Source organism: Lasiosphaeria miniovina (genome assembly GCF_030549165.1).
Source record: "Lasiosphaeria miniovina strain SMH2392-1A chromosome Unknown B0T26scaffold_5, whole genome shotgun sequence".
Lineage (NCBI taxonomy): Eukaryota > Fungi > Ascomycota > Sordariomycetes > Sordariales > Lasiosphaeriaceae > Lasiosphaeria > Lasiosphaeria miniovina.
Genome location: NW_026848224.1, coordinates 3295382 through 3323018, shown reverse-complemented (window position 1 = coordinate 3323018; position 27637 = coordinate 3295382). Strand labels below are relative to the sequence as shown.

Here is a 27637-nt window from a genome sequence, read left to right as displayed (position 1 = left end):
CTCGAACAAATACTAGACACCACACTGCTGCAGACCAAGTGATGCTCCAAGCCTCTAGTTGTCACACGAAAACCTACGTAATTAGTCTACTAGCTCTGTCGGGCCGGCCTGATTAGATGCGGCGTCGAGAACTAATTTGGTTTGAGCGGGAGTTCTGACACATGTGAAGGTCGTCTCAGGCATGTCACTACCGCGCGCCTATAGCTTGGGCGGACAGATATTCCAGGAAAGGGCTGGCGTAGGACAGCAGATCAGACCAAGGCCCTGGTGAGCTGTAGTCTCGAGAAAAAGGGGTGCAAGAATGGAAGGTTTTATTTTCCCGTTGTTCATGCTTTTGCCCCTTCTTTCTTTTCATATAATGAAAATTGCCACTGAGCAGAGTTCCAGCTAAACGGAACAGACTCAGCAGACGAGCGCCTGCCGAGAGCTAAGAAAGTCGTGTTGAAAACTATATGCCCTGTGTAATAGAAATAGAACCGATATAGCCAGCATCTGCTGCATAAGCGCGGCATACTCCGTAGAGTTGCTGTTATTGGCTGAAAGTGTCATGTATCGATTTTCAATCCAAAACTCGTGGTTCTAGGTGCCATGTATCCTAGATTCCAGATGCTATGTATCCCAGATTCTAGGTGCTATGTATCCCAACTCCGACCAAAAATCCAAATCCGTATTCAACACCAAAACCAACTTTGTCTTCCTGGCCTAGTTACAAGATCTCAATCTCCCTCGGCTCAGTGTTCTTGAACCAGGAAAAGTCGGTCTCGATGCGCCTCTCCCACTCGTCCCAGCTCTCGCCCGTCCGCTGTCCCTCGCGGTGCGTCGCGTACTCGAACGTGCCCACCCGCCTAAAAACAGAACCCTCGAACGGGTTGTCGGACGGCGTGCACTTGGCGCGCCGCAGCACTCGGCCGCAGCAGCCCCAAGAGGCGCCGGCCGTGTAGTGCTGGACCTCCAGAACCATGACGGAAGCGGCGTTTCTAGTATTTCTTCCCGCTGCTCCCCCCGCGACCCCGAAAGAGGAGGCTGGTGCTGCCGCCAGTTCTTCGTCCGGCGACGGGTACCAGGACGGGAAGACGCTGTTGACAGACGTCCAGGACTAGGACTGACCCTGGAACTCGACCGGGCGCGGAGCGATGGCGTCGCGGTCAATGTGCCACATCGACCCGTAGTACAGGAACGGCTTCCACAAGCCGGCAACGTAGCAGCTGCCGACACCGTCGATGTTAAGGATCGAGGCAAATCTCTCCGCAATTCCTGATATAGCCAGCGGACGGTCCGTCGACCTGGTCAGCTGGCGGCTGGTGTAGGTCCGCAGGACCTGATCCCAGTCTCGCAAGAAATCGGCGGCAAATCTCTCATTCTTCTGTGGCTGCCCTGTTTGTTGGAGTCGTCACGTAATAGAGGCTCGAGGTCGAGCGTGTCTTTGTGCTGGTGGTTGTAGTCGGCATCGCGGCGCCACCCGTCCGTGTAGTCACGCTTGTATGCCGACTCCTGGCAGATGTAGCGTGTCTGCCATGTTCCGTACTCGATGGTCCGCGGCGACAGGAGTCGCTCCTGTAGCGTCCAGCCTCGCGCGTCGATAGGCTCGGGGGGGATGTCGAGTTGCACCGCGCTTGGTCGGCTGTGTCGTCTTGCAGGATGCACAGGGCGTCGATCCAGATGTAGTCGAAGCCGGCCTGCACACGCGCACGGCGTCTCGGAGCGTCAGCGGCAGATCTGCGAACGGGATCTCTTGCTCCAAGCTCATCCGGTTCGACCTAGCGCACTTGGGCGCCTGGTAGCCACCCCAACAGTAGCTTAGGGCTAAGTATTGCGGGAGAACCTCGAAGAAGCTGACATTCATGAGACGCAGAAAGTGGCTCTCTCGGCTCTGAGATAAGTCGACGATCCGAATGGGCCTCGCCGGTGCCATGTCGGGATTCTGGGCCGCCGAAGCAGCCATTGCCTGGCACTTTGGGTGTGTTGCACGGCAACTCTCCAGCCAAAAAGAAAGCTTCTCGAAGCCCGCGGCTGCTCCGGGCTCAGCCTCGACTGACCTGGTGGTGGTAAGCTCGGACACTGGGCTGTCCGAGTCCGAGTAGGCCTAGAAGCCATGCTTTGTGCGGTGCGTCATCTTCTTTGTTGCCGGATTCCAGAGGCCGAAAAACTCAAATCTGAAAATGTCGAGAAGAATCCCAGAGCCCTGGTAAGGATGGGCGATCAAGCGGTAGTCTTTGATTCTCAAGAACTCGGCTTGCTGCTCGATAATGCTGCGCAGCGAGCGTCCCGACGGCGAGGCGTCGACTAGGGGGTGATGACGAAGGCCTGGTCCTGCAACACGCTCATGACGCCAGCAAAGGGTCGTCCGGGGGGAGGTTGTTGGGGATATGGGGCAGGACGGTTTCGCGGGACACGATCTCGTCATCGAGGAAGCAGGTGCAGAAGAGGCAGCCGTTGGCGTCAGCGGTGCCTACATCGTCGAGCGTAAAGGCGAAAAAGGCATTGTCGCGGCTCATGTCGTCGTAGTCGGCGTCTACATCGCGGCCCCGGCGCTGCCGGCGGTCTCGGTCACTGTCTTGGGCAGTGATATCGATGACGAGGAAGCGGCAGTACTCGCACGAGTGCGCTTGCACGTCGATTGCGGGCATGTCTGAGAGTAGTGATAGTGGTAGTGATAGTGGTAGTGGTAGTGGTAGTGGTAGTGGTAGTGGTAGTGGTAGTGGTAGTGGTAGTGGTAGTGGTAGTGGTAGTAGAGTGATGGTACTAACAAAGGGTTGAGAATGAGATAGGTATAGCTAATTTGGTTGTAAGGAAGGGAGCGACGGTTTTTGGAGAGCGAAGAATCTGAGTTAGCTGGAGGTGACGACGTGATCGAATCGGCGCCGATGCACAGCCTCACGGTGGGTGTACAGCAGAGGTAGTGCACAATTACGAGGAGGGGGCGGTTTGTTTCCGCAGTTGTCCACCAATCACTACCAGTCAGAGCATTGTTGCAGCCGGGCCGACATCAGCTAGCCAGCACAGCATCGACTACCCTAGCCAGGCTTTTTGCTCGACCTAATTTTTCAAAACCCAGGCAGGATGCACCGATACAGCATCCGGTACCCTGAAAATATTTAAACCCTCGCAGATGCGCCCACACGAAGCCCAGCCAAATCTCCTTCGCATAGGTACCTCCTCGAGACAGTGCCCTCCGCAGAGACCTGGATTCTCTAGCGGCTCTTCACCGCCGCCCCCGATCTGCGCCTGAAATTTACCTCGTCCAAGTACAGGGCTTCTGATCCGTCTTCCTCTTTCCGACCCTGGCTCACTCACACTGTCTACCTTATCTTTTCGTCAGTATCCGACGAGAGACAGACGTCGTTCTGTATGATTCCAGACCGATCCCAGTTCCCAGGAGTTTGGATATCGATGCGCATTTGTTTCCATAACAAGCTGACAAACCCTATTGCCTTGGTCATTTCAGTCCCGCCTCGACTCCTTTGTTCTGTTGCCGTACCGTCGGTCGTTGTCCACCATCTTCGAAAAACACCCTCGAGTAATCTCCAACCTCTACCAGCTCATCGTTGCATACGCAGACTTGCTCCGGCGCGGACCTGTCAAAGCGCGGAGCAAGATTCGGCTGGTTCTCGCTGCCACAGAGGCTAGACATAGCCCTCGTCTCCCGTTTTGGCTCCCTTAGTGGTACAAGGAGACCTTCTCCGGTTAGAAAACAGACGCTTTAGACCTAACGAACAACTCCCACGTACACAAATATAATAGGCTTTTCAAAGGTGCTCCCTGGCGAGCTGCCTGACATCGAAATATTCCCCCGCTCCATCGTCCTGCTACTGGTTGCAGAACAAGAAGACGGTGCACATCGCCGACCGCGGAGTTCAAATTAGTATGAAAGCTGAAATAAATGCCTCGCGTGTTCGGCACATCCTGTAACCGGGACTGCGATACACCGTCACCGAGGTTGCATACGACATGGCAGCCGACGAGTTCATTACCCATTTGGACCAACGGTACAATAGTCATCGTGCGAAACTAATCGACGATTTAACGAGTCATAAACCATCCTCGAACGCCAAAATCCTGGGGGAGACTTCGTCGACGCTATCGGATCCCGATTCCCCATGTCGCCAATGCCGCTAAACTTATTGGCCGCCCCTTCGAAAACATCGATATGGTGTCCTATACCTGTCTCCTAGAGAAGAATACCTTTTCTTCTTTAGCCAGAATCAGTTTTCCGAGCGTCATTCTGGCAACCGATTTAACACAAGAACACCGGAATCACGGATAACATGGAACTGCTCGGGCGCAGCGACAGGAACCTATATCACGCCCTACTCCCGCAGAACTGGCTCTTCACTATTGCTACCGCTCTGGGTCGGCAGTGAGAGTAAAACGCGCCGCAACACCGCAAGAGGAGGATGGTCCTGCTAGCTATGGGAAATCAAATGCCGATCGAGCGATATCTCGGCGAGAACACAGTTTGAAAGGGGGTTTGAAAAGGCTCGTAATGAAGCAAACTATGGCTTTCTCCTGGCAAAAATACGCATTCGCGTGCATTAGACATATCAAACCCAGTCTCACTACGTACACACCCAGTTGACGGCTTTCAGTATGACAACGCAGCCGGGAGTCACGGGGCCAGACTTCCGAGCAATATCCGTGTCTCTGTCCTCCCCTGACACCTCCGGTCAGAATGACATGACAACTTTATCCTCCGAGCAGCAAGTTATATGCCAAGTCTATAAATACTTTACGGGAGGCGACTTTGCTTCTATTCTTCCGACCTCGATCCCAGCCGCTGACAGAAGATCAAAGAGACAAGCTCCTTACATTGCAGATGGATATTTAGACATCAAACAGTCACTTGGCCCTTTTCACATTCCATACTCGCACAAGAGACAAAAGAACATCGCATGCAATGTGCCGGTACCTGAGAGTGCTCAACCGATGTCACGAGCCCAGCACCGAGGTGCACTACTTCCCAACGCACAACTACGTGCTGCGGCTCATGAGATACGAGCCCCTGGAGAAATGCGACAGGCATCCGCTCTGCGGGCCGCCGCAGCCGACGAAGCACTTCCTCCGCTATCCCACGCGGTGCCTGACGTGCATGGACCAGTGGTTCCACGCGCTGCGCCAGACGTCCCACCAGATGATCCGCGACGCGCTGCAGCTGCAGGGCCAGCGGCCGCACCCGTACGACGTGTGGCAGAATCAGAAGAAGGAGGAGATCACGGCCGAGGTGCAGCGCCTGTTCGACGACAACTTCTCGCGCGCGTTCCAGCTCATGCAGAACGAGAGCCGCGCCAACGAGCTGCGCTGGGTCGACGAGCTCCTGCGCCGCATCATCGCCCACCCCGACAGCGTCGAGTTCTGGGACCTCGTGCCCATGGGGCCCCGCGAGTACCCCTGGTACGCGTTTGAAGAAGGGCTGGCCACGCGCGCCGTCCAGGTCTCCATCGACACCGGCCTGACGCGCATCCAGATGCTGCCCCTGGAGAACAATTTCAGTGCCGCCGACGAGATGGCCGCGTTGCTTCTCAAGATCTCCATAATCCAGGAGGCTTGGGAGAGGGAGCTTGGGGAACGGCTCCAGAGAGCGCAGGCAGAGAAGGATGCGCTGGCCAAACAGAATCTGTTTGTTTGAGTCGGCGGGGAAACTAAGACGTCTTGCAGACGTGTTGAGTCTGGGAAGCAGGTCTTGAATTGGCTTCTGTTTGGGAACTAGAGATGCAAATAGGAAATTAATAACCATCAATTTCTAACATTTGCCTGGGTTCAAGGTCAAACAAGATCATCTAGACTCATCTCATCGGAAAACGTGATTTCTAATTAGGGGTGTTTCAACGTGATCTGGACAATCTTTAAACAACGTGACGAGTTTCTCCTTTTTCTTTCCTTCTCGGTAGAGTGCTGGAGAACGTTAAAATTGCTGGCGTCGCTTCGTTCGTCAGTCGCGTGGTCCTGTCTGGAGGCCAATAACTCCGATGCTCTAGAGATCTTTTCTTATAACGATCGCTAAACCTACACAACTAAATCTTACATCTATATAATAGAGCTATTAGTTATATACCCGCTTATATCGCTCGAGTTAACCTCATCTTCCTGTGGATCTAATAGCTGTAACTTCCTTGCCTCGTAATCCGCTATCTTCAATTGTAAACTCTATACCGGCACTTCGCGGTATATCCTGCTCCGATTAAACGGCGACTCAAATATTAGGCCATCTAAGGTCTTAACCCTGGAAACTGCCACGTACGATAAGCCGAACGCGAACTCTGGCGCGGAGATATCATAAACCACCTTATCGAGAGTAACGCCCTGTGACTTATATATTGTGATTACGTAGTAAACAAGTAGTAGAAACTGCTCCCGGTAGCCAGTGCCAGCCCCGGGAACAAACTCCTATATTACACACCACTCGACTGTTAGGGTCGTCTGTCTGTAAGGGAGCACGGGTCCCACAGGATGCTGGGGTTGGTAATTATGAAGATAGAACAAAGGGCAAGCTCCTATCGCACGGGTAATACAGTCAAATTGGAATGCCACTCAAAGTGTATGAGTGCAGTGAATGTGTATTGCTTGCTTGAGAGATCAAGCAAGAGCTATCCAGAACCGTAGACACGGTTGTTGTATATATCTATCTACTGGACCAATAACAATGGTCCCACGGTCCCGTGGCCCCGCGTCCGGGACGCCGGTCCTCCGGGGCTGTCCCGTGTCCCCGGCCCTAAGTGCTCGGGACCCTAGGACACCTCTGATTGGTCCACACCAAACAGGGAGTGCCCCACCTTCACGCATTTACGCAGGGATTCGTAACATTACGTCCACCTATAAAACCGCCTTTCGCAGGCCTAGGAGGTGCTGATGGTTATATTCGTTAACCTACGCCTTGATGGGGAAGATATAGAGGGCATTATCAAAAGCCTTAACCTAAGCCGGAGGCAGTTTGATCGCACATCTCGACGTAAGAAGCTCCTATAACGAAATAGATACTTTAGCCTGCCGTAATTCTTTCAGGGCTTGCCGGAATAGAGCCTGATCTTTACCCTGTTGCCGTTGGACTGTGGTTAAGAATACCGACTTATTAAACAAAAGGTGAGATTCTGGCAAGGCGTAAGGGCGGAACTTTGTCCGCGGGTTACGGCAGCAGCTGCAGAAACTCTTGCGTTCGACGCGGCTCTCTGGGAATAAAGTTAGCAAGGAAACCAAGGAAGATAGGTCTAATAGACTTACCTGCTACCTGCCGCGATTACGGCAATCCGCATAATTAAGGACGATCCGTCGAGGGCCTCGGAACGACCAGAATTAGTCGATATCCTTCTCAACGCCGCAGGTGTGGTAAACTTTGCGGGCAGCCGCCTCCGCCGCGTCCGCCATAGATGCCTGTTGCACGCGATCGAAGTTGACAGCGCATTGAATTGTTCGCTCAATAGGTCTAAAAGTACAGAAAAGGACGCTTCCTTATACTCGTGGAGAGAAGGCAAGGGAGGCGTTGTAATCAGCCCGAAAGAGGGCATTCCGAATGAAATGAGGACATTCCGAGTCAAGAATGAAGGAAATAACAAAGAATGAAGGAAGCTCAGAGGCATGTCAACCAGGGCCTGTCCAATTCCATGAAAAGTGGGTCAATTCCAGACGACAATACCAAATAACCTAGCCATAATAGGCAAAACGGCACTACGGAGGAAGGGAGGTTAGCTACGAAGAGCGGGTAGATTATAAGGTTCGTCGTGTTGGATTCAGCACTTCAACTTTTTTCATTTATCTCCCTCCTTCTTCTTTTTGGTCCTGCCAGAGGGCCTCTATTATAGTTGTAAATGGTGGCAATGGTGGTGGCAAAAGTAGCCACACCAGCTGAACTGGCCACTTCATTTCAGCTCCCCTGAGCCTCTTTTCACCTCGGATGACCACACCAGAGCTCAGCTGGGATGAGCTCTATTCCACATGCAACCCTTGTCCATCTGACAATAGCCAATCCAACACGTCGAAGGTACTACGGTACGACTTATTATTGGAAAAGAAAAGCAATTGTGGGGTGGGCGAGGAATTTCGAGGCGGGGTTGAAGGGCAATTCGCGTAGTCACGTACGCAAGCCCACCTTTGCGCACGCCCCACCACGCCAGAAAGCATTTAAACACTTATATCTGTTGGAATGACAAGGTCATTCATTCCATAGTCACTGCAGTAACCGATGCGAATGGGGTTGTGGTGGTTGTATTCTGGTCTGCTCTATCTCTAAGGTCACGAACTACGGGGACAGGATGCGCGTTGGAATTGGCGATGCAGGAGGTTACGCCTCGCGCACGTGCCGCATAGCGGCCCGCGTGGTGGTCAGCCACTGAGGCTGTGCAGCCTGTTGACCAATCACGTGCGACTGCATCCTCTGATTGACTGGTAGTTCCCACAATATCTTAGCCAATTTCCATTATAATACGGATTGGGCTTCAGGTTCAAAATTTCCGTAGAGTTATACATATAATGATATCGGTTACATCAATTTTGGAAAGTATGCTAACCGAATAGCAGATAGGCACGTGATAGGGGCTGCCCATATTGATGTGACTGAGAAATCGGGTCCACCTTTCTATACAGGTCAGCCAATCCAGACACGCGATAAGGCGTCTTATCAATTTCACATGGTAATTTTTTCAGAGTTTCGCAGTAATATTGTCCTCCAGACAGGATAATATCCAACAAGACTCCATTCGACTTCTAATTCTTTCAGCTACTCGGGGGCAGGCAAGATCCGCAACAGCACATTCGAGATTCAAGCCCCCCACATACAAAATTACGATTCATCGAAGACTCATTCCATACCCCACTTATCCAAAGATCAAAGGACGGCAGCAATGTGCAGGTATTTGGGCATCGTATGGGCACATGCCAGAAGGATCAAAACACTTGCAGGCAGTCATAATAGCCATGGATCAGTAACGCGTCTTGACTTTAATAATCTGGCGTCTTCAAGTTCCCCACGTACGGTGCCTCCCCAGGTTTCACACCCACAGCCTGCGTCTGCGTGTCTGGCTCCGTCCAGATCGGCTCCCAACTTCCAGGGCTTGGACACTCAAAGACGCTGGTCCCAGCAGCAACCCATTTCAACCTTGGACAAATTCAGCGTCGATATGTCCATCTGACGTCGGCTTTGCCTCGGCGCCAATACTTATCACCTATATAATGAAAGAAACCAAAGACTTATATTGGACTCGACGGGCAACGAAATCAGCAAGTTCGCCCACAAAGACGCCGTCCTCATGTGCTGGAGAGTGTACAAGAATTGGCGGGGTGATGTGGGGTGGGGGAGGGGGGTTTTGTTATTGTGGCAACATTCACGCTCCAATATGTCTTCCGTCTGAATCACTGTTCAGGTCTTTTACCCTGCTGGTCACGAGACGCGTCCCTTGGAGCTATTTACTCTCCCACACATTCAAGTTTTCTTCAGAATCGGAAACCCCCCCCCCCCCCGGCCTGTCTTCTGAACGAATCAGTGAGCCAGACTTGATATTTCCTGTAGGTTTACCCCTCATACTCAAGTTACAAGACAGGAGACGTGCATGGACAGTGATGAACGAGAACGGAGTGTGCACAGGTGCTCTGAGTGATGGAGAGTGGGGGAACAGTGCCAGGGACTGAAGTCTTTTCGCCGCCACACCTTGGAGGTCTCGCGTCCTAACCTGAACTCGCTGCCGAACACGAACACCGCAAAAAACCAACATAATATCTACATTTCCTAGAACAACCGGCACCAGGAGCAAAGGATATATCTTCACCAAGAGGCATCTGCCACTACCTCAACCAATCCACAACCCTCTGTTGACCCCTCACATCAACATTCCCCCCCTTCTTGCGCGCCACACCACCGCGACCGTACAGCAACTCGCCGCAAAACAGAAACCGCAAGAGTATGATTTTCCAACCCCGCAATTCAAATAACAAGTCGATATCATCACTGTTAACTCCCATTCCTTCATGACTAGATCTCCCAGACAAACATGTGCCGACACGCGTACATCATTTACCCATGCTGCGAGCGGCCCGTTCTGGGCCGAGCCCACAGAAAATGAGCATGGAGGAACCCATGTACCTGACAAAGAACCACCTCGAGTGTTGTGAGCGAGGAAGCGTCCACGAGGCGTGCGACATGCCCCGAGTCCCTATCATCTTCACATATCCCGTTTCCTGCTTGCGTTGCAAAGAGAGATGGGTTCTCAAGCAGAGCGAGAAAGTCCTCAGCAGCGTAAGGCCTCCAGACAACAACGAGACCTTTGTGAAGACATCCAGCGCTGCTTTAACAGGCTGCTGATGAACCTGTTCGCGACCGAGCCAGTAGTCCAAGCCACCTGGGAGGCCGAGCTGCTGAGCCTCATCCCCGTCAAGGCCGGTTCCGCCCCCTACCTAGTCCCGAGAACGCAGACGCTTAACTACCGTGCGTTTACTGCGATATTTCGCATGCTTGCCAGAAGAGTGCCAGAGGTTCGGAAGGCTGAGACGTTCCTCGCCGTAACGGACATGCAAGACGAGAGGACAGTGGACGACGCCCTGAAATGGGAATACGGGTATTACAAGGCCTTTCTGAGGAGAATGACTTTGTTCTGATGCTGCCCATCCGACATACAAAAGGGGGCGTCCAGCTGGAGGATGGGGAACGTCTACAAGATTATAGGCACGCCACGTGCCGGGGCACGGTGGTTATTACGATTTACGAGGGCTTCAAGTAGTGGTCACATCTGCAACCCGACTAGCGTGAAGCTTTTGCATCACGTCGCCCAAAACTTCGACACTGGAATCTAATTCGAGGCCAACGGACACTGTTGGAATGTGGGCCTTGAAGGAGCCAGGCAGAGGGTTTGCAGCCTACTTCGCGACCTACCTCGCAGCCTAAATCGCGACCTACTTCGCGGCCTACTTCGCCACCTATTTCGCCACCACAATAGCAGTATAAAAAGGGGGCTTTCTGGCACTGCCAGAAAGGGAGAGAAAGAATATATACAGAACAATCCATCACTTGAACCATCAGTTTTCGGCGTACCATCACGCCCTGTTGTTTCCAGTACCGGTACCCTGGTGAATCCAACAGACACGGTACAGGTGGTGATGACGGCGATGGCTAGGCAGGGCAGGTGGAATTCTGGTGTCATTGTAGTGCGTCCAAGTACATAGCTTGTCTATGTATCTAGGTAGCTATTCTGATGTTATTCGCCCCAGGAATCCGTATCTGTTTCAAGGTGAAAAGCGGATTCTTGCTAGGACCGGGTCCCAGCCCTAGATGTACGTACAATCCGGAACATGTTGACTACCGTCCGAGTACACGGTCCAATTGAAAAAGACGCCTATATCTGACAATGGACGCACTGCGATGGAGAAAACGGCCTCAACTCCGACAAGCCGCGAAGCAGGACATGACATCCGAATATGTTTAAGCTAGGGACAGTTAGTTGGGCAGTACTCAGTAGTGACTTAATTGGGTTTGGAGGCAATTTGCGCACTACGCAGCATTGTCAAGAAGGCTTGCATTGGTGTGAAGCGTGCAGTCAATCTTGACGAATTAGACGACGAAGTCCATGACGGCTTCTTGTGTTAGGCGTGGAATGACTAGCTTGATCGTTTCGTTGGTAGCCTTCAAGTTCTGTTCGCCTCTTCTATTCTAGAACGCGTGCAGCTACAGCCGCCGGGGCTTCTTCGGTAATCGCGGGGTCCTTGACCTATCCAAGGATGTATTTCTAAAGGTCGTAGATGTTCAGGGGTCCCCAGAGGGCTCCATCCCACTGTCGAGGGTTCTTCTCGCATTACCCCTACCACAATATGGCTGAACAGAATATGTTGAGCTCCCTGAAGAAGAAAATTGGTATCATTCATGGGCCCCCATCCCATGCCACTACCCCCATTGTCCGTCACCGCTGTACAGTACAATCTCCTAAATAGAATTCACAACAAGAAGGGCTGTTCTGGCATTTCTTTGTTCTAGCAATACGAGAGCTTGCTCAAACCACAGCCGCAACCCCAGCAGCCTGAGACGAACGACGCGTACATCCCATCGTATGTTGGTTATTCATTGAAAATCCAATTAATGGTAATGAATGGTAAGGGCGGGGTCTGTCAGACCTTGAAATACCAGTTTACCAGTGTCTAATCTGGCAAGCAAGAGCGGTCTAGGCGGATAGACGTAAGAGAAACAAATCGCAAAATTAAATTTGGGCCTCAAAATAGATTATCGTGTTTTCTTGTTTCGGCGCAAGTCACGCCCGCGTCGGAGCTGGGCAGGTACCAATTATTCTGTCTCAACAGGCTTGTCTCTCGGCACTGTGCCTGGAGGGACAACTCGACTGGCACTGACGGCGAGGTTACCAGCGCCCGGACGCGAGGTTACCAGAGAATGGGTGTGCACTGCAATGGGAAGGCCAAAACAATCACCGTAAAGTACGGGCCAATCATTCGACTTCTGGGTATGACCATGCTCGGACGATGTGGAACGTGGACGAGTGGAGGTTTAACTACCCTCCGACCAAGCCTTTTTACATGACAAACCCGCCATCTGTCAAAAAGAAGAGAAGAAGCTAGCGCGGTAGTGTCTGCTCTAGGTAGGCACCCGGGAAATTCCCGAAGCAAGAAACGGCATTACAAGCTACAATCCGAAGGTTCCCCCGGTGCCCAGGCAACTGAACTGCCCAGCCTGCACACCGAACAGTCGACCACATCATCGCCGCCTTTTTAAATCTCGCGCACGCATTACCGCCACCACCATTCCAAAAAGAACCTCCGATTTTACATTGCCAACCAAACCGACCTCACGATGTGCAAAACGCTGCTCGTGAAGTACTGCTGCCCGCACTACGGCTTCTTCGACTGCGACGCCGAGGTGACCAAGTTCCGCAAGCTCGACAGGAACGGCAACTTCGACGGGACGCGGACGGCGCCAGCGCCCGTAGTGGAGTACTGCGACGAGGAGCTGCGGCGGCGCGAGCTGCTGGCCGACGAGATGGCGAGCAAGCCGGCGTGCGCGATCCGCAGCAACGACGACGTGGGGATCCCGTGCTACTACCCCAGCATGTGCAACGAGCACGCCGGCGAATACATCGAGGACCTGCTAAAGATGCCGCTCTACTTCTCGTACACCGACTCGTCGAACTACCCGGGCGACGATGGCGCGGCGCATATGGAGCGCGTCAAGGAGGACGTCGCCCGCGTGGTCAACCACGCCAAGTGGTCCATCTTTGCGCGCCACCAGCGCCAGGTCGTGCTGCAGCAGGAGAAGGAGTGGTACGTAAAGTCATAAACCTCGATCCCCCCGACAGTGAAGGCCCCGACAGTGAAGGCCCCGACAGTGAAGGGCTCTGTGCTTACCAAATCCCTCTGACTCTCTCCCTATTGCAGGCTGCGACAGTTCTGGGCGGGGCCCGACAACCTGCAGCGCGACGTGTACGCGACGCGGATCGGTAGTGAGCCCGTGGTGCACGCCGTCGACTACGGCAAGCTGAAGACGACCGAGATCCCGCTGTTCTGCAAGATCCCCAACACGATCGGCGCCGTGCGCCTCGAGATGTACCGGACGGTGGCGCGGACGGACTGCTCCGCGACCCACTTGCGCAAGCAGTACAGCACGCTCCTCCGCAGCATCCTCGACGAGAAGAACAAAGCCGGCTGGCAGACGACGCAGGCCAAGGAGGCTTGGCCTGAGCTCCCTCGCCACCACCAGGCTGAGGGCCGCAGAGGCAGGGACGCGGCGGAAGCATGTACGCGCTGGACGGATACCCCCCTTGGAGCAGGGGATATGGGTACTAGCAGATGAGAACAAGGTGATGTGGGGGCTGGGATATGGGCGACGAGGACGGCTGAGACAGGGGGGAAGCGATGATTGATACCCAGGCATGGACGATGTTGAGGAGGCCACAATGACGAGCTGGGAGTTATTCTGCATTGCATGTTTGAGCGACGGCGTATTCCACATGGGTTTGGTCTCCGGATCTAGCGAACAGAGAGAGAGACTACTCCAGGCACTATAGCTAGACCTAGATCAATGTAGCGATTCTTTGCAACGGTCCCGCCCTTGAAATGCATGCAGTGGTCCCGCCCTTGAAATGCATGCAGTGGTCGTTGCGAGGTCCGGTGCAATGCTGAATAGAGACAGTCCCCACGAGCACCAAGAGAAGTGCATTGCTTCGAGTACGTCACCGAGTGCTGACTGATCTCTTGACCATTGAATGTAGAAAAAAGACGGGTGGCAAGTCAGTTTGCTTCGAGCCCGGCGACAACCATGAATCCATTTTGTTTTGCTTGCAGTTGCCCCGCCTTTGCAACCTCTTCTCCGGTCGGTCTGATCTGTGCACGGAGGGACCTTGAGGGCTGAGAAATACAAAGTACCTGCCAAGCGGGGCAGGGGAAGGTGTGTGCCGTCACCCGAGCGCCCCAAGGGAAGTCACGCTGGGAAGTCACGCCCGGAAGTCACGCCCGGCCGGTTTAGTATCGCTGCGGGCCCCACTAGCAGAGTGGTGGGTCCAGCAAGCGAAGTGGATCTCTAAAATTTGCACCCGTGCACGGACCAACCACTCTGTCTATATAACAAGCTGCCACCCTCCCGCTTTTCCTCTTCCCTTTTTTTCTTTTCTTCTTCATACTTACCTTGGTTAAGGGCAGGGAGCTCAAGAATCCCCTGCTCTATAGTGGGGAGCTTGCATTGCACACCGCGGCGCGCCCTGCTATCAATTGTCCTTCGGGGCCGTTGTGACCGTAATTTTTGATAACCCACCCAAACTCATTCATTCTTTTTCACTGTGATCGCTGCTTCAGTGGCGCCATGGAGAAGAAGCTTCCTGTTTGTGTCGCAGATCTCTGCGACGTCTTGCACATGTTGTCTGCTTGCCTGTTAGCGACGGGCATCGTCCCCGGGCGGGAGGTTCGTTTCAGGTCCATGCTGCTTCCGTGGCCTGCGGTTGCATTTCGCTGGAGAAATCAGTGGGCCGCGTTTGGGAACGGTTGGACAAACAGTGCAGCGGGGAGGGGAGGGGCTTCGAGATGCGGTCATTCCACGACGAGAAGGAAGGCACAGTTTGTCCACATTCCGCCTCTCAAGGTCAGGTCATGTATTTTCCAAAAGAAGACACGATTTACATCTCCAAGCTTCGAGCTCAAGCTACAATTCTACTGCATGTGCGAGTGCTGATCTAGTTGGAAGCAAACCCCGCGAACCCCTCGCGGGGTTTCGTGGGCTGGAGCCAGCAGTGCTCACGTCGCGTCACTCGGCAGCACTGGATCGCTGGCATGCACGAAAATCTGCAGCAGCCTGACGTTGAGGAGCGTGCGGCGGGCAGGAGGAGTCGCTACTTGGCTTTAGCTCTAGGCATAGAAGGCACGAAGAGGCACTCGGGGCGCATGAGATTGCTGCTATGCGTGCACAAAGTCTTTGAACAGCAAGATCGGGCGGGCCCCGTCACAGACACGCCTCCCTTGCCTCGCGGCGGCGCCAGGGAAGTCGCTCCTCCCCGCAGCAGCTGCAAGGTTGGCAGCGCGAGCACCGCTGACCGCAACAGGCGGAGAAGCAAATAATTTTGTGCGGATTTCCGTTTGCCCACCCGCAGTCCAGACACACATGAACAGTCTCTTAGGTTTATCCCCAGCAGGAGCCCAGCTGTTCTCCACCAGTAGGCGGATGGCGCTAGCCGTAGCGTTGCCTCAAGCGCTAAGAATGATGCCACAAGACAAAGCAACAGTGCCGAGAAAAGCCACAAAGCGAACTTACCCGATGTTCCCTATGGACAGAGTTTCACCGACCCAATTGGCTGCCTCGACCCGATCGGCTGCCTCGACCCCATTGCCAGCGCACGCACGACAACCAACCCCATCGACACTCAAACTTGGAGACACAGGGATGTGGCATGGTTCTGCACAGTTTTCTGTCACTGGATCAGAAAGCTCGTGTGTAGAGGGGTCGGTTGCTTCCAAGGGTGAAGAGACTTGAGGCTCTCGACACGGTCTCTCGACACGGTCCCTCTGGTAACTACGTGAGGAATCAAAGGCTAACGGCATCTGGAAAGAATATTGTTAGGCGGCATCATTGAAGCGGTCTTTCAGAGCTTGATCTGGCTCGAGTTCGACCAACCGAGCACCCCTTCAGTAAAATTGACCAAGAAGAGCGAGCGCAGCCTCCGACACCTTTGGTGCGTCCTTCCGCAGATCATGCGACTGCTTCTCGAAGCCCAAGTCAGTGGGCAGCTTGCCGTCGCCCCAGTTCAGCCCCCCCGCGGCCCAGCCCGTCATCCAAGGCCTCATGGCCGGCCTGTAACGAAGCCTTGGCCGATTCATTACTGGTGCTGCCGCCGGCGGCACTAGCTGCCCCCTTCTTCTCCTGGATCTGAGCCTCGCGGGCGGCCTTCAGCTTCTCCAGCGTGGGCTTTCTGGCTGCTTCGTCCGAATGCCGGTAGCAGACGTCCACATCGACGCCGAGGTCGCTCTCCGTCAGAGGCGACAGGTCGACAGACAAGATCATCGGGGATACAGCCAGCACGTTCTCGGCCACCTTGGTCAGCGTCGCGCTAGTGAAGCTATACGTGTAGAGGTGCATGTCGACGTGGTACGGATAGTCGAGTTTGCTGGCGGTGACGAAGCTGTGCGGTGTTGGTTTTCCTAAATCATCAGCCCCTCCTCCCTCTCGTTGTGTTGCTTGCTTGATCTTTAATGCCGAACATGTGCACTAAAGAACAAAGGACATACACCATAGATACCTCGTTTGAGTTCGCCGTCGACGACTCAAACAGGGCTTCAAGCGACACGCTTAGGGCGTCACCAATGGCGGCCGCCACGTCCTTATTGGCAAACAGCCAGTATTACCTTCACGTGGTCGGCGATTTTGGACGCCTCGTATTCAAGGACAGTCTCCTCGTGGGTGAGTTTGGTGACTTTGTTACTCGTCGAGTCTAATATATTCCTATTGCGAGAGCCGGAGCCTCAGTCTTGAAATTCGAGAGCGCCATTATCTGGGTTTGGGGATCTCGGGCTTACTTGATGTGAGCTTTGAAGAGCTCCTTGTACAGCTTGACAAGGTCTATGATCGAGTTCAGGGCGTCGTCGGTAATCTTTTCAGTGTCATCGTTCTGTTTCCTGACCTCGTCACCGGCAGCAGAGACGGCGACACCCATGGCTGTGATGGTATCAAGACTGACAGGGCAAGAGCGACAAACTTGCCCGCAAGCCTCAAGAGTTAGCAAGTGCCGGGGGTTGAGAAAACGCAGGACATGCGCAAACCGCGCGGGGAATATAAGGCGGACCTCGGAAAAACAATTGAGCCGCCTGGAAAACGCAAGCAAAACGCGGCGTATCAGCAGTTCACTAGCCCCCTGGTTTTGGAGGGGTAGAGTTCAATGTGGTTTCGTCCTTAGTTCTTGGTTAGATCTTGCGTCCTCCTTGCTTGAGCCCCTCGCTTGCCCCCTTCACTCTGGGTGTGTACCCCGGCCTCCAGGCCTTAACAGATGGGAATGTGGATTTTCAATGAAAGTTCATTTGTGTCTATGGCTATTAGTGCAGAAATTGGTGTCCTGCGCCTGGTGAAATTTGATAGCAGGGCTGATAAGTGTATAGGAGTTGGGCATTCTCGGGGGCGGAGAGGACGTCGCCCCTCTACTTATCAATTTACCTTTCCTGCATAGCCCCTTCCCCTCGGTTACAATAGATTAGGGGCATATTCCCCTATCGGCTGTACGCAAACACCCCCCTTTTCCTGGGCCACTTATCCCCTCGTTAATAGCTACCGGCACTTTAGGATTGGTGGTTCCTGGTTTATTGGGAGCTCCATGATTCAGTGTCACCGTCCTAGGAGTCGGGATTTACGGCTTGACCAGCAGCCTCCCGAGCTTCCTCAAGAGTCCGGCCGTGCCCGTCGAGTTCCCTCGCTACGTGGCTCTGCCTGAGCCCAAGGGCGACTGGTAGCACTCAGTGGCGATGACATGCCTGACTGACCTTTGATTTCGATACGACACGGCGGGCGGAAGACCACGGTTTGCCACGTCCAGACTCGGGGGCTCTTCCATGCTCGCTGATTGAAAGACTGCAATACGTCAGATGCGTAAATCTTCAGGGACCCCTACAGCTAATAGCTACATAACAAGACGCAGCTGGTCGGCCGGGCCAGAGCAAGAATCGCTTCTACGATCACGACCTGGCAATTAGGTGCGTCGACCAGTGCAACAAGCGGGGAAAGGCCTTTAGCTGCTTGGCAACCACGCCTTCCTAAAACTGCCCTCTTCCTGTGCCCGTAGTTCGTGATCTTTTTAGGTAGACATGGCAGAATACAACCACCACAACCCAACCCCCCCGCCCTTTCGCAGCGGTTACTATAGTGACTTGCACGAATGACCTTGTCATTCCAACACAGCTTCTCAAGGCATCACATCTCTAAGACAACGCAGCGCTGGTACCGATATAAATAAGTCCAAATAAAAAAGATTAATTATCAGTTAATAAAGGGTTCGTCTTCGTGCGTAGAGGTATGGCTCGGTAGCAATGGATACATTTAATCTTGCTATGCATTAAAGAAACCAAGCAGGGAAATCAGGGCTTGAGGGCGACCTGTCTATCACCAACGTGAAATTTCAGCCGAACAAAAGGCACTGGAAAATAAATCCAGCAGAGAAAATTGCAGCCTACCCTCGTTAAACCACAACCTCTTGCCCTCAGATCAGCACAAATATACCCTCATATTTGATTCATTTGAGTTATTCCCCAGCACTGAACCATTGCACCCTCATAACCCTCATCGCCCTCATCGCCCTCATCGCCCTCACAACCATCACACACAATCATACCCATTCACACGCAGCCATGGACACCGCCGTCACCCGCGCCATGGAAAAGGGCCTCGTCGCCGCCGCGCCGGCCCTGAGCTACTCCAACGCCGACTGGCGCGCGCTCGAGCCGATGCTCGCGCGGGAATTTGGCCTGCGCAGCATGATGCGCACCGTGGAAGTCGGCGCCTTCGGCAGCGAGGCCGTGTGGCTATTCGTGCAGGAGGGCACCGGCAGCGTCAGCACGCTAACCGTGGCCGTGTGCGGCGGCCACTTCGACGCGGTGCGCGCCATGAGCGAGCACCTGGGCGCCTACCTGCCCGAGCTCGACGACGTGTTCGTCCGCCCCTCGCCCGCCGACGCAAAGGGCCAGCTCAACCTCGAGGCCGGCAACATCAGCGTCTGGGTCCGCGGCGACACGTTCTTCGTGCTCGACATCGACTACGCGGCGCCGGGCCTGCGCGCCCGTGATATTTCAAAGGCGGTCGACGACTTCGTTGTGCTGTCTGCCGTGCGCAGCCCCATCCACGCCATCGCTCCGGCCATTGCGCGCGCCCCGATGCGCATCGGTCCCGTCGCTGTAGGCAGCGAGTTCACTATCCGTGCCCAGGTATGCAGTGTCTTTCCGTCTGCTGTTTTATTAATCAGCTGCCAGAGACTAACGTGTGTGTTGCCAATTAGGTCAGCGACGTCGGCTTCATGGGCTCGTTTTGCGTCGACTGTGTAAGCAGCCGTCGCACTAATTATACGGCCACCTTTCTTCATAACGTTAACAACAGACGTGGCTAACAGTTGTGTAACTAACTGCAGAACCCTCTCCAGCTCTCGAAGGACGTGGCGACCAAGACGTTCAAGTTCCGCGCCCAGCGAGCGGGCGAAGAGGTAGTCATCCTCTACTTTGGTCACACGACGACGACGCGAACCGTGTCGGCAAAGGTTGTAGTAATAATTGTATAGGGGGGTGGAAGGGGTCGTTTGGTTGTGGTGTTCTCGGGGGTGACCGTCGCTGTATATTATACAGCATCAGTACAAACCCTTCCTTCTCTTGAGCCCCGCAATGCCTAGTGGCAGTTGCTAGTCACTCCTTTATCCCGGTACCGTGGGTGCAAAGCCGTGTGAAGAAGCGAAGCTCTGCCTTTCGAGGAGAGGTATAGGCCTCCAAGATTCTAGAAGAAGGGTTTGAATGGATACTACCTCCCTCGGCGACAAATCTCTAGGGCGAGGGGTGAGCTACCAAGACCTTTTGGAGATTAGGAAATTGCTCGCCAACTTTGAACGGGAAAGTTGCGATCTCGGTGCCGGGGGTGCCATCCCGTAATTAATAGGTACTAAAATACCCCTCAGCCCTGGACTACCCCTACAGACTTGGACTAATACCCCTACAGACTTGGACTACCCCTACAGCTCTGGACTACTCTTACAGCCCTGGACTAACTCTACAGCCCTGGACTACCCCTACAGCCCTGGACAACCGATAGAAGGCTGTAGGAAGAAGCCGGGCTCTGCCTTTCTAGGAAAGAGATGGGCCTATAAGATTCCAAAAGAGGGATTCCGATAGATAATGTCTCTCTCGGCGACAAATCTTTAGTGCGAGCTGTAAGGCATTAAGGCTCTCAAATCTTGGAAAATCATCGGCCACAAACACTCGGGCATTGGACTGTGCGCTATCAGGCACCGTCAGTCTTGCCAGAGGGAACTCGAGAAGCACTCGGAAAGGAAATGATATTAACGATTGTAGTTATCTATTATGCAAGACGTCTAGTTATATATTAACCGCAGCCGCTTCAAAGTCCACTCGACAAAAAAAACCAAAAAAAACAAAACCACGCCGCCGCCTCTGCGTACAAAACTCGCTGGCGCAAAGCACGCTCGCAGAACCTTTCGCTCGTCTACAGGGTATTCCCTTCCGCTCCCAACTCCAATGCTTTTCTATTAACACTTGTATGCAAACAGCAGCCCGCGGAAGACCGATCAGGCCTGGACGATGTCGCCAAACAGCTTCTCGCGCTTCATGAGCACGGACGAGACGACCATGACGGCGCCGGCGACGATGACGAGGATGAAGGACTTCTGCATGGCCTTGACGATGGCGTCGATGGCGGCGGCGCGCAGGGCGCCGCTGAGCTCGCCGAACAGCGCGCTCTGGGCGCCGGCGATGGCCTCGGTGATCTCCTGCGGGGCGAAGCCGTTGCCGGCGAGCGCGGCCGTCAGGTTCGAGACGGCGGCGCTCTGGAAGACCTGGCCGGCGATCACCAGGCACAGCACGGTGCTGCCCAGCTGGCTCATGTTCTGGAAGGTGATGGCGTTGCCGATGTCCTCGGGCTTGACGGTCAGCGTGGCCACGGCGTAGCCGAGCTGGATGGTCAGGCCCGTGCCGACGGCGATGATGATCTGGAACCCGTAGATCTTGCCGATGCTGGTGGCGGCGTCGAGGAACGACATGAGCAGCGCGCCGCCGAGCGTGATCAGCACGCCGCCCGCTAGGTAGATGGGCATGTAGTAGCGGACCTTGGACAGCAGGTAGCCGGCGGCCACGTTGGTGAAGACGGTGATGATGATGAAGGGCAGCAGGCGCACGGCGGCCTGGATCGCGCTGTCCGAGTGCACGAACTGGAAGTAGATGGGGATGTAGTAGACGACGATGAACAGCGACGACGAGCTGGCCGCCGTGGCCGCGAAGAGCAGCACCTGCGTGCGGCTGAGGATCAGATGGCCCGGGAACGCGCGGGTCGCGGCCGTCGTCAGAACGGTGAAGTACTGCTGGGCGATGAGGAGCAGGAGCAAGACGCCGAACACGACAATGACGGCGATGGTGCGCCCGTCATCCCACGCCCACTCGGCGCCCGCCATGAGGAACGCGACCGCGAACAGCACCCACGTCACGGCGATGAGGACGAGGCCGATGAAATCAAAGTGCTCGACGCGCTCGCGGACCGTCTTGCCGGGGTTGGGGTGGATGGACGGGATGAGGAAGAGGAAGATGGGCACCACGACGGCGCCGATGACGATGTTGATGTAGAAGGCCCAGCGCCAGGTGGCGCTCGACGAGGCAAAGGCGCCGCCGATGACGGGGCCGAGAACCGCTCCGACGCCCCAGAAGAAGCCGATACCACTGATGAACAAGCCGCGCTCCTCGGGTGCCGTCAGCGCCGTGACGTAGTTGAGGCCGCCGAGGTAGATGCCTGCGCCACCGGCGCCAGCGAGCACGCGGCCGACGATCAGCGCGTTCATGTTGGGCGCGGCGCCGCACAGCACGGAGCCGACCTCAAAGAGCACGAGTCCGCCGAGGAAGGTCCACTTCATGTTGAAGTGGCCGTAGAGGGTGCCGACGAGGGCGATGACGGCGACGGAGCCCAGCGGGAAGCCGGACCCGATCCACGGCAGCTGCTCGACGTGGCCGAACGCCTCGATGACGGGCCCCTGCACGTCGGCCGCGATGGTCGTGTCGAGCCCGTACAGGAACGCGATGACGTAGATGGCGAACAGGATCAGCACCCACTTGACGCCGCGGACCGTCCTGCCCTCGGCGCCTGTTGCTGCAGCTGCCGCGTCCCGCCCGGCTGTGAACGACGACCGCGCCGTGTCGGTCTGGCCCGACTTCTCGACGTCCGAGTCCATGTTCTTCTCTATCGTCGGCGCCGCGCTGATGGCGGGTGTGGGCGCCGTGCTCATGTCTGCCGGTGTCGGGGCCTCGAGCAGCGTCCCGCTCCGCTCGGCGGGATTCTGTGCGGTTACTTCGAGCGAGGCCATGGAGACGGCTTGGCTGCGTTTGTTGTGGTGTTCTTTGTCGTTTTGCAGGCGGCTTGCTGTCCGGTTGTCGGGGCTTGAGCGGGCCGGTCGGGGAGCAGACTTTTGATTAGCGCTGTTCTTGTTGATGTTGACGTGGGCGACGGCTCGGAGGCTGAGGCTGTATGAGCGCGGGCTCAAGACACTCGATGGACAAGACACAACTTTTGTCGTCCGTGTCTGACTCTGTCGGATTGGTCTGAGAGTGAGGCTTGACTGTCCATGTCTGAGACTCGGGGGTTAGCCGGCTTATTTGTATTTACTGGGTCCATTGTCTGGAGGAGCGCAAAAAGAGAATGCGCGGTTGTGTTGCCGTAGCCGTAGGGCGCAAAGTGATGTGTAGTGGTCTTGATAATCAACCCTGTTACAAATCAGCGGAAAGAGGTTTCTGTGGCTTTGACGTGCCGCTGGTTGGCAGTGGTGTCCCCATTATTCCTCACCTGCAGACGGCTGTGATACGCCAGCCGTGCGTAGTTCCAATCTGATCTGACAAATGCTGGCCGGTCTCGTTTGGGCAGCAGATTACGTTAGCGCTGAGCTCTGCCGACGGACGCCCCCGCTTGGGGGCAGGGGCTGCACATGGCTCCGCACAAAATTTCACAGGCACCCACCCACCCAGGGCTTGGAAATATGGAAATAACTGGGAGAAATCGCCAGGCAGGCGCTGAAAAGCGCCATTTTGTGATTACTGAACACTGCCGGTCAGCCAAGAGTGATGGATAATCAGAATGATGCAATTTGGATGGAGGAGGGTCGAACGTGCAAGAAGAGCTTCGACGCATCTCGCATCTCTGTTCTCTTCCATTCAACAAAATTCGTTCGACCAGCGTCCTCTGAGCTCGTTGTGACAATCTTTTGGCGGCGGATTTTTGCCTGTCTACGGGTGCGTATGCTAGGGCGGCGCTAATTACGCGATGGCATCCGCCATCGGGAATACCGTTTCGGGCCTAGTGTTGCTGACTATCCCCGAAGAAAATCGGCGTTTATCGGGCTTAGAATGGCAACTGCCTCACGGGCCGACGAGCTTCGCTAGGGCATAAAACCCCCGATGCCCCTCGGCCCAGCTCCTTTGCCTGGATTGGCCGTGCCAATCCTCTATCTCCAGCTCGGCCCTCGGACTTACTCCGCTGTGACTCAGTGCCACCAAACCAGCCGAACCCTGCCAGCTACTGGCTGTCACCGCCCTGCACCGTGTGGACTGCCACTTGCACCGTGTGGACTGCCACTGCCCTGCACCGTGTCGACTGCCACTTGCACCGTGTCGGCTGCCACTGCCCTGCACCGTGTCGACTGCCACTTGCACCGCGTGGACTGCCACTGCCCTGCACCATGTCGACTGCCACTGCCCTGCACCATGTCGACTGCCACTGCCCTGCACCATGTCGACTGCCACTGCCCTGCACCGTGTCTCGTCTCGTCTTTCTGAGTCTGGCACGCCGCACCAGTGCCGCACAGCGTGCTGTATCTTATCTTATCCCACTTGGACCCCTGCATGATCCGGCTGTGGGGATGGATTTAACATCAACTGAGTCCAGCTTAAATCCCATTTATGAGGAATTTCGACACCTTTCGTATTTACGGGGGCTGGTGCGTGGCCCCCATGTCGAGTTTATCTCATTCGAGTCATCCCAATCCCGCAAGCCATGCTCCACTGGCGAGAAAAGGTGTCAATAAAGTTCACAAACGCTTAAATACCCCAGGCAAGGAAAGACAGTCACAGTGCCATGCAATGCAAGAACGGTTGTTTTCCACCACCCGGGCTTTCTCGGACCTTGAACTGCGGCCCAAACCTTTATCAGGACGACTGTGCATATAACCTTTATCACGACGACTGTGCATATCTCACAGACTCACAGTCTTTGCAGTGCTCTTCGACGATTATTATCGTTGTGCTGTAAGCTATCAATCAGTAGAGGCGAGATCAGCGCTACCACAAAGTTCAAAATAAGCTCCTAAGCTAATCGCCTATGGAGCTTGTCACCGTCCGGCTGCACATAATCACATCCCCGCCTAATCTTCCGCTTACCGCTTACCGCTTACTTCCAGGTAGGGTAGGGCCACAAATCAGTATTCGCTCCGCTGATAGGCGACGAATAGGAAATAAAAAGCAACAACAACTCTCCATCCCACAACCTTGGCGTCTGTCGTTGTTTCCAGGACCCCAAATTGGAAGGTGAACAGAGACCAGACCCCGGAAGGCTCGGCAAGAGGTGTTCACTGTGACGACGGTGACGGACCCAGTGCTCTGGCTCCGCGTCTCAGCTGAGGTGAGCGAGTGCAGGGAGCAGGAGGGAGCAGGAGGGAGCCTGGAACGCACACATGTCATCTTTTAGTAACGCAGGGGGTGCAGAGAGAGTTGTAGGTTTTACGCTTGCCATGTCGCTGAAAAAGGCTTGTTGCGGAGAATCTTTGCCCAAGCGAGGCGAGTAAGCCTGAGTCCTACGCAGTCTTACGTCACCTCACGCCCTTTGGTTTACCACTTGACATGGATGGCCACTAGCCGTGGCACAGACGGAAATAACCCAACCCGGACTTGTGGCTGTGCCTTTGTGTGAGCGTAATCGTATAATTATCATGGGCTTGATCTCGGCCCGAGTTGGTGAACGAATCGGACAGGGATCCAAGAGTCTTGACCACAGCATCCTCATTTTCATAAATACACCTGGAATGATTTTCGTCAAGTCTTGAACGACTTATTTACGACAAAGGTAGCCGACCTGCCTATTAATCTTTGCACTGTCAGGTTTAGAAATGCGACCTATTCCAACCGTTATTGCAGTTCTGCAAATAATTACCCTAGAAACAGCTATTTTTCAAGTACAAGTTCTATACCTTTACCACTTAGACTAGCTACAAACAAAGACATTACCAGCCATGAAAGTCCCACTGTCAGGGTGTCAACTGTCAGGGTGTCATGTTCTTATGGACTGCTCTGTTCTTATGGAGTGCTCTGTTCTTATGGGGCGCTCTGTTCTTATAGGGTGCTCGTCTCGATGCCCGTCTGGAAGAAAGCTGTCAACTACAATCTAACCTATCCCCTTAATCCTGTGGGACCAAACAGTGATGTCTCGACTAGAGTGCCACGGCAGCAGACTCGCGGAGCTGACTCTTTGCAGTCGCATGCCCCTTGAGCCGCTCTAGTAAGTGGTCCAGCCAGTCTCCTCGCGAACCACTCCCCCGCGCCTCGACACTCTCATTGAAAACGGCAATGTCACCCTCGTCCGACGGGTCCAGCGTCCTCAGCCCGGACCCGACCAGCCTCATCTGGGCCGCCGCGAGCGTCGCCGTTGCTGCAAAATCATCCTCATCCAATCCCAGCGGGCGGACGCAGGCGTCGGCACGACCGCTCAATATATCCCGCGGCAGCCCCGGCTCAGAACACGCCGGCCTGCCCAGGCCCACGGCATCGACGGCGCGCAGCGCATCAGCCATGGCGGCCGCCGAGCGCAGGCCGCCGGTAACGACTGCGCGCGTGCGCGCCAGCCGCGGCGCGATGGCCTCGGCGAAGTCGAGGAAAAACGCCTCGCGCGCGCGCGTGCTGGGCCGCCGGTGCCTCAGTCCCATGTCCTCGTAGGTCCCGCCGCTGAGCTCGACAAAGTCGAACGCGTGCGCCTCGAGCAGCGCGCACAGGTCCGCCGCCTCGGCCGGCGCTAGCCCGCCCGCCTGCCACTCGACGCTGTTGATCTTGATGCCCAGCACGAAGCCCGGGCGCGTCGCGCCGCGGATCCCCGCGGCGATGTCCGTCACGAGCCGCGCGCGGTCGGCGAGCGAGCTGCAGCCGTATGCGTCGCTGCGCCGGTTCGTTGTGGCCGACAGGAACTGCGCTAGCAGGTACCCGTGCGCCGCGTGCAGCTGCACGCCGTCGAAGCCCGCGGCCTCGAGGAACACGGCCGCGTGCACGAAGGCGGCCGTGATGGCGCGCAGCTCGGCGAGCGACGCGGGGTGCGGTTTCGCGAACCCCGAGCCGAACATTGTCGCCGTCAGCTGCACGTCGGACGCCGACACGGGGTCCGGCTGGATGCTGGCAAGGCACTGGCGGCCGGGGTGGTTGAGCTGGCCGATGCACAGCGCGCCGTTGTTCTCTTTGGTGGCGGCCGCGAGCCGCCGGAACCCGCCGAACCGCGGGCCGGCGAGGGCCGCGTCGACGGGCACGATCATGTTGCCCGCGGCCTCGATGTGGTCGTGGTCGATGAGGATGTTGCCCGTGATGACCGTCCCGAAGCCGCCCGCGCCCCAGGCCCTGTACAAAGCTGCTAGCTCGTCGCCGGGGATGCCGCGCGCCGATCTGTCCGAGGCAGACCAGCTCGCCATGCGCTCCGTCATGGCCGACTTGACGAAGCGGTTCGGCGCCGCGCGCTGCGAGAAGGAGAAGGGGAGGGGCGCGCCGAGCGCCGACCGGTCAAAGCCGCTGCGGCAGGGGTACCGGGTCGCCATGGTGCGTGTGTGCTGTCGTTGGCGCAGGGGATTGTTGCCGCGCGCGGTGTGTGCGATCCAGCTAGTTTGATGCAAAAGCTCGGTTTCGTTGCTCCAGGACACATTTCCAGCAGACAGGCCACAAATGCTCGCTGCCCCGTCCCGTCCCCACGTCCATGGCTAAAATCCACGAGGGGCGACCCGCTGCCCTTCCACCGGCGATGCCACGGGCTGTTCTCCCTGCACCTCCAACTGCCGGCCTTCACATATTGGCCAGCCGACCAGCTCCCCCCACCTCCGGACTCGCAGTTGGAGCTCCATCGGACTTTGCCAGTTGCGTAACGAAGTACATGAGCACATATCTTTGGCCTTCCCTGATGATAATTGAGAGGAGCGATGTGCGTTCAGAGGAGCGATGTGCATTCAGAGGAGCGATGTGCAATCAAGCAACACGTCGAATACCGACTGGAAACCCCAAGAACTAAGCATGGTAAGCAGGTAGTTAGTCATTCAGTGGTAACAGAGCGTATATTTCGAAACTTGGATGGCAATGAAATCCTCTAGTGATGGCGAGCGGCACGCGATACCCCTATCTTTCCTCCACTGTCGCGCTGTAACAGAAAATTCAGAGAATGAGCGAAAGAGTGAACGAAGCATTCCTCCCCCCTTTTGGAGATTGACCGCTGGCC

At 55.4% G+C, this 27637-nt stretch overlaps 12 protein-coding genes across 12 annotated transcripts; 5 read left to right on the top strand and 7 right to left on the bottom strand.

Annotated features, from left to right (window-relative positions):
* Nucleotides 1-706: 706 nt before the first annotated feature.
* B0T26DRAFT_753496 (uncharacterized protein) lies at nucleotides 707-1942 on the bottom strand (the record flags this gene model as incomplete). The annotated part of the gene is made up of 4 exons (XM_060445692.1): nucleotides 707-1029; nucleotides 1108-1329; nucleotides 1395-1612; nucleotides 1683-1942. 4 exons carry the CDS (start codon nucleotides 1940-1942, stop codon nucleotides 707-709), a joined length of 1023 nt encoding a protein of 340 aa, XP_060294706.1.
* Nucleotides 1943-2083: 141 nt separating this feature from the next.
* Nucleotides 2084-2627, bottom strand: B0T26DRAFT_753495 (uncharacterized protein; the record flags this gene model as incomplete). Its single annotated transcript, XM_060445691.1, has 2 exons — nucleotides 2084-2249; nucleotides 2329-2627. 2 exons carry the CDS (start codon nucleotides 2625-2627, stop codon nucleotides 2084-2086), a joined length of 465 nt encoding a protein of 154 aa, XP_060294705.1.
* A 1638-nt stretch (nucleotides 2628-4265) lies between these two features.
* On the top strand, nucleotides 4266-5623 carry B0T26DRAFT_753494 (uncharacterized protein; the record flags this gene model as incomplete). The annotated part of the gene is made up of 2 exons (XM_060445690.1): nucleotides 4266-4357; nucleotides 4939-5623. 2 exons carry the CDS (start codon nucleotides 4266-4268, stop codon nucleotides 5621-5623), a joined length of 777 nt encoding a protein of 258 aa, XP_060294704.1.
* A 4416-nt stretch (nucleotides 5624-10039) lies between these two features.
* B0T26DRAFT_677724 (uncharacterized protein) lies at nucleotides 10040-10575 on the top strand (the record flags this gene model as incomplete). Its single annotated transcript, XM_060440138.1, has 2 exons — nucleotides 10040-10216; nucleotides 10261-10575. 2 exons carry the CDS (start codon nucleotides 10040-10042, stop codon nucleotides 10573-10575), a joined length of 492 nt encoding a protein of 163 aa, XP_060294703.1.
* A 96-nt stretch (nucleotides 10576-10671) lies between these two features.
* Nucleotides 10672-11262, bottom strand: B0T26DRAFT_363687 (uncharacterized protein). Its single transcript, XM_060434616.1, has one exon. The coding sequence runs from the start codon at nucleotides 11115-11117 to the stop codon at nucleotides 10767-10769; it is 351 nt and encodes a 116-aa protein (XP_060294702.1). The 5' UTR covers nucleotides 11118-11262; the 3' UTR covers nucleotides 10672-10766.
* Nucleotides 11263-12769: 1507 nt separating this feature from the next.
* Nucleotides 12770-13765, top strand: B0T26DRAFT_753492 (uncharacterized protein; the record flags this gene model as incomplete). The annotated part of the gene is made up of 2 exons (XM_060445689.1): nucleotides 12770-13236; nucleotides 13351-13765. The coding sequence occupies 2 exons, from the start codon at nucleotides 12770-12772 to the stop codon at nucleotides 13763-13765; spliced, it is 882 nt and encodes a 293-aa protein (XP_060294701.1).
* Nucleotides 13766-16174: 2409 nt separating this feature from the next.
* B0T26DRAFT_873553 (uncharacterized protein) lies at nucleotides 16175-17555 on the bottom strand (the record flags this gene model as incomplete). Its single annotated transcript, XM_060447993.1, has 4 exons — nucleotides 16972-17555; nucleotides 16801-16897; nucleotides 16684-16775; nucleotides 16175-16577 (listed from the first exon to the last, which is right to left on the bottom strand). Exons 1-4 carry the CDS (start codon nucleotides 17106-17108, stop codon nucleotides 16175-16177), a joined length of 729 nt encoding a protein of 242 aa, XP_060294700.1. The 5' UTR covers nucleotides 17109-17555.
* A 1231-nt stretch (nucleotides 17556-18786) lies between these two features.
* Nucleotides 18787-19706, top strand: B0T26DRAFT_753490 (uncharacterized protein; the record flags this gene model as incomplete). Its single annotated transcript, XM_060445688.1, has 3 exons — nucleotides 18787-19359; nucleotides 19431-19472; nucleotides 19560-19706. 3 exons carry the CDS (start codon nucleotides 18787-18789, stop codon nucleotides 19704-19706), a joined length of 762 nt encoding a protein of 253 aa, XP_060294699.1.
* Nucleotides 19707-20720: 1014 nt separating this feature from the next.
* Nucleotides 20721-22499, bottom strand: B0T26DRAFT_742110 (major facilitator superfamily domain-containing protein; the record flags this gene model as incomplete). The annotated part of the gene is made up of 3 exons (XM_060444064.1): nucleotides 20721-21506; nucleotides 21537-22266; nucleotides 22324-22499. 3 exons carry the CDS (start codon nucleotides 22497-22499, stop codon nucleotides 20721-20723), a joined length of 1692 nt encoding a protein of 563 aa, XP_060294698.1.
* On the bottom strand, nucleotides 22324-23393 carry B0T26DRAFT_813424 (uncharacterized protein). The gene is made up of 3 exons (XM_060447333.1): nucleotides 23151-23393; nucleotides 22976-23040; nucleotides 22324-22896 (listed from the first exon to the last, which is right to left on the bottom strand). Exons 1-3 carry the CDS (start codon nucleotides 23315-23317, stop codon nucleotides 22673-22675), a joined length of 456 nt encoding a protein of 151 aa, XP_060294697.1. The 5' UTR covers nucleotides 23318-23393; the 3' UTR covers nucleotides 22324-22672.
* On the top strand, nucleotides 23380-24653 carry B0T26DRAFT_717284 (uncharacterized protein). The gene is made up of 3 exons (XM_060442322.1): nucleotides 23380-23767; nucleotides 23935-24429; nucleotides 24509-24653. Exons 1-2 carry the CDS (start codon nucleotides 23584-23586, stop codon nucleotides 24207-24209), a joined length of 459 nt encoding a protein of 152 aa, XP_060294696.1. The 5' UTR covers nucleotides 23380-23583; the 3' UTR covers nucleotides 24210-24429; nucleotides 24509-24653.
* A 933-nt stretch (nucleotides 24654-25586) lies between these two features.
* On the bottom strand, nucleotides 25587-27239 carry B0T26DRAFT_363504 (uncharacterized protein). Its single transcript, XM_060434614.1, has one exon. It carries the CDS (start codon nucleotides 26967-26969, stop codon nucleotides 25608-25610), a length of 1362 nt encoding a protein of 453 aa, XP_060294695.1. The 5' UTR covers nucleotides 26970-27239; the 3' UTR covers nucleotides 25587-25607.
* Nucleotides 27240-27637: the final 398 nt, after the last annotated feature.

Bases quoted from the DNA above. Each gene is read 5' to 3' on its own strand.
- B0T26DRAFT_363687 (XM_060434616.1), bottom strand. From the start codon at position 11,117: ATGACACCAGAATTCCACCTGCCCTGCCTAGCCATCGCCGTCATCACC.
- B0T26DRAFT_813424 (XM_060447333.1), bottom strand. From the start codon at position 23,317: ATGCGTCGAAGCTCTTCTTGCACGTTCGACCCTCCTCCATCCAAATTG. The intron at 23,041-23,150 runs GTGGGTGGGTGC...TGCCCAAACGAG, and splicing joins TCCATATTTCCAAGCCCTGG to ACCGGCCAGCATTTGTCAGA. The intron at 22,897-22,975 runs GTGAGGAATAAT...GATTTGTAACAG, and splicing joins CGTATCACAGCCGTCTGCAG to GGTTGATTATCAAGACCACT.
- B0T26DRAFT_717284 (XM_060442322.1), top strand. From the start codon at position 23,584: ATGCCCCTCGGCCCAGCTCCTTTGCCTGGATTGGCCGTGCCAATCCTC. The intron at 23,768-23,934 runs GCACCGTGTCGA...TGCCACTGCCCT, and splicing joins GTGTGGACTGCCACTGCCCT to GCACCGTGTCTCGTCTCGTC.
- B0T26DRAFT_363504 (XM_060434614.1), bottom strand. From the start codon at position 26,969: ATGGCGACCCGGTACCCCTGCCGCAGCGGCTTTGACCGGTCGGCGCTC.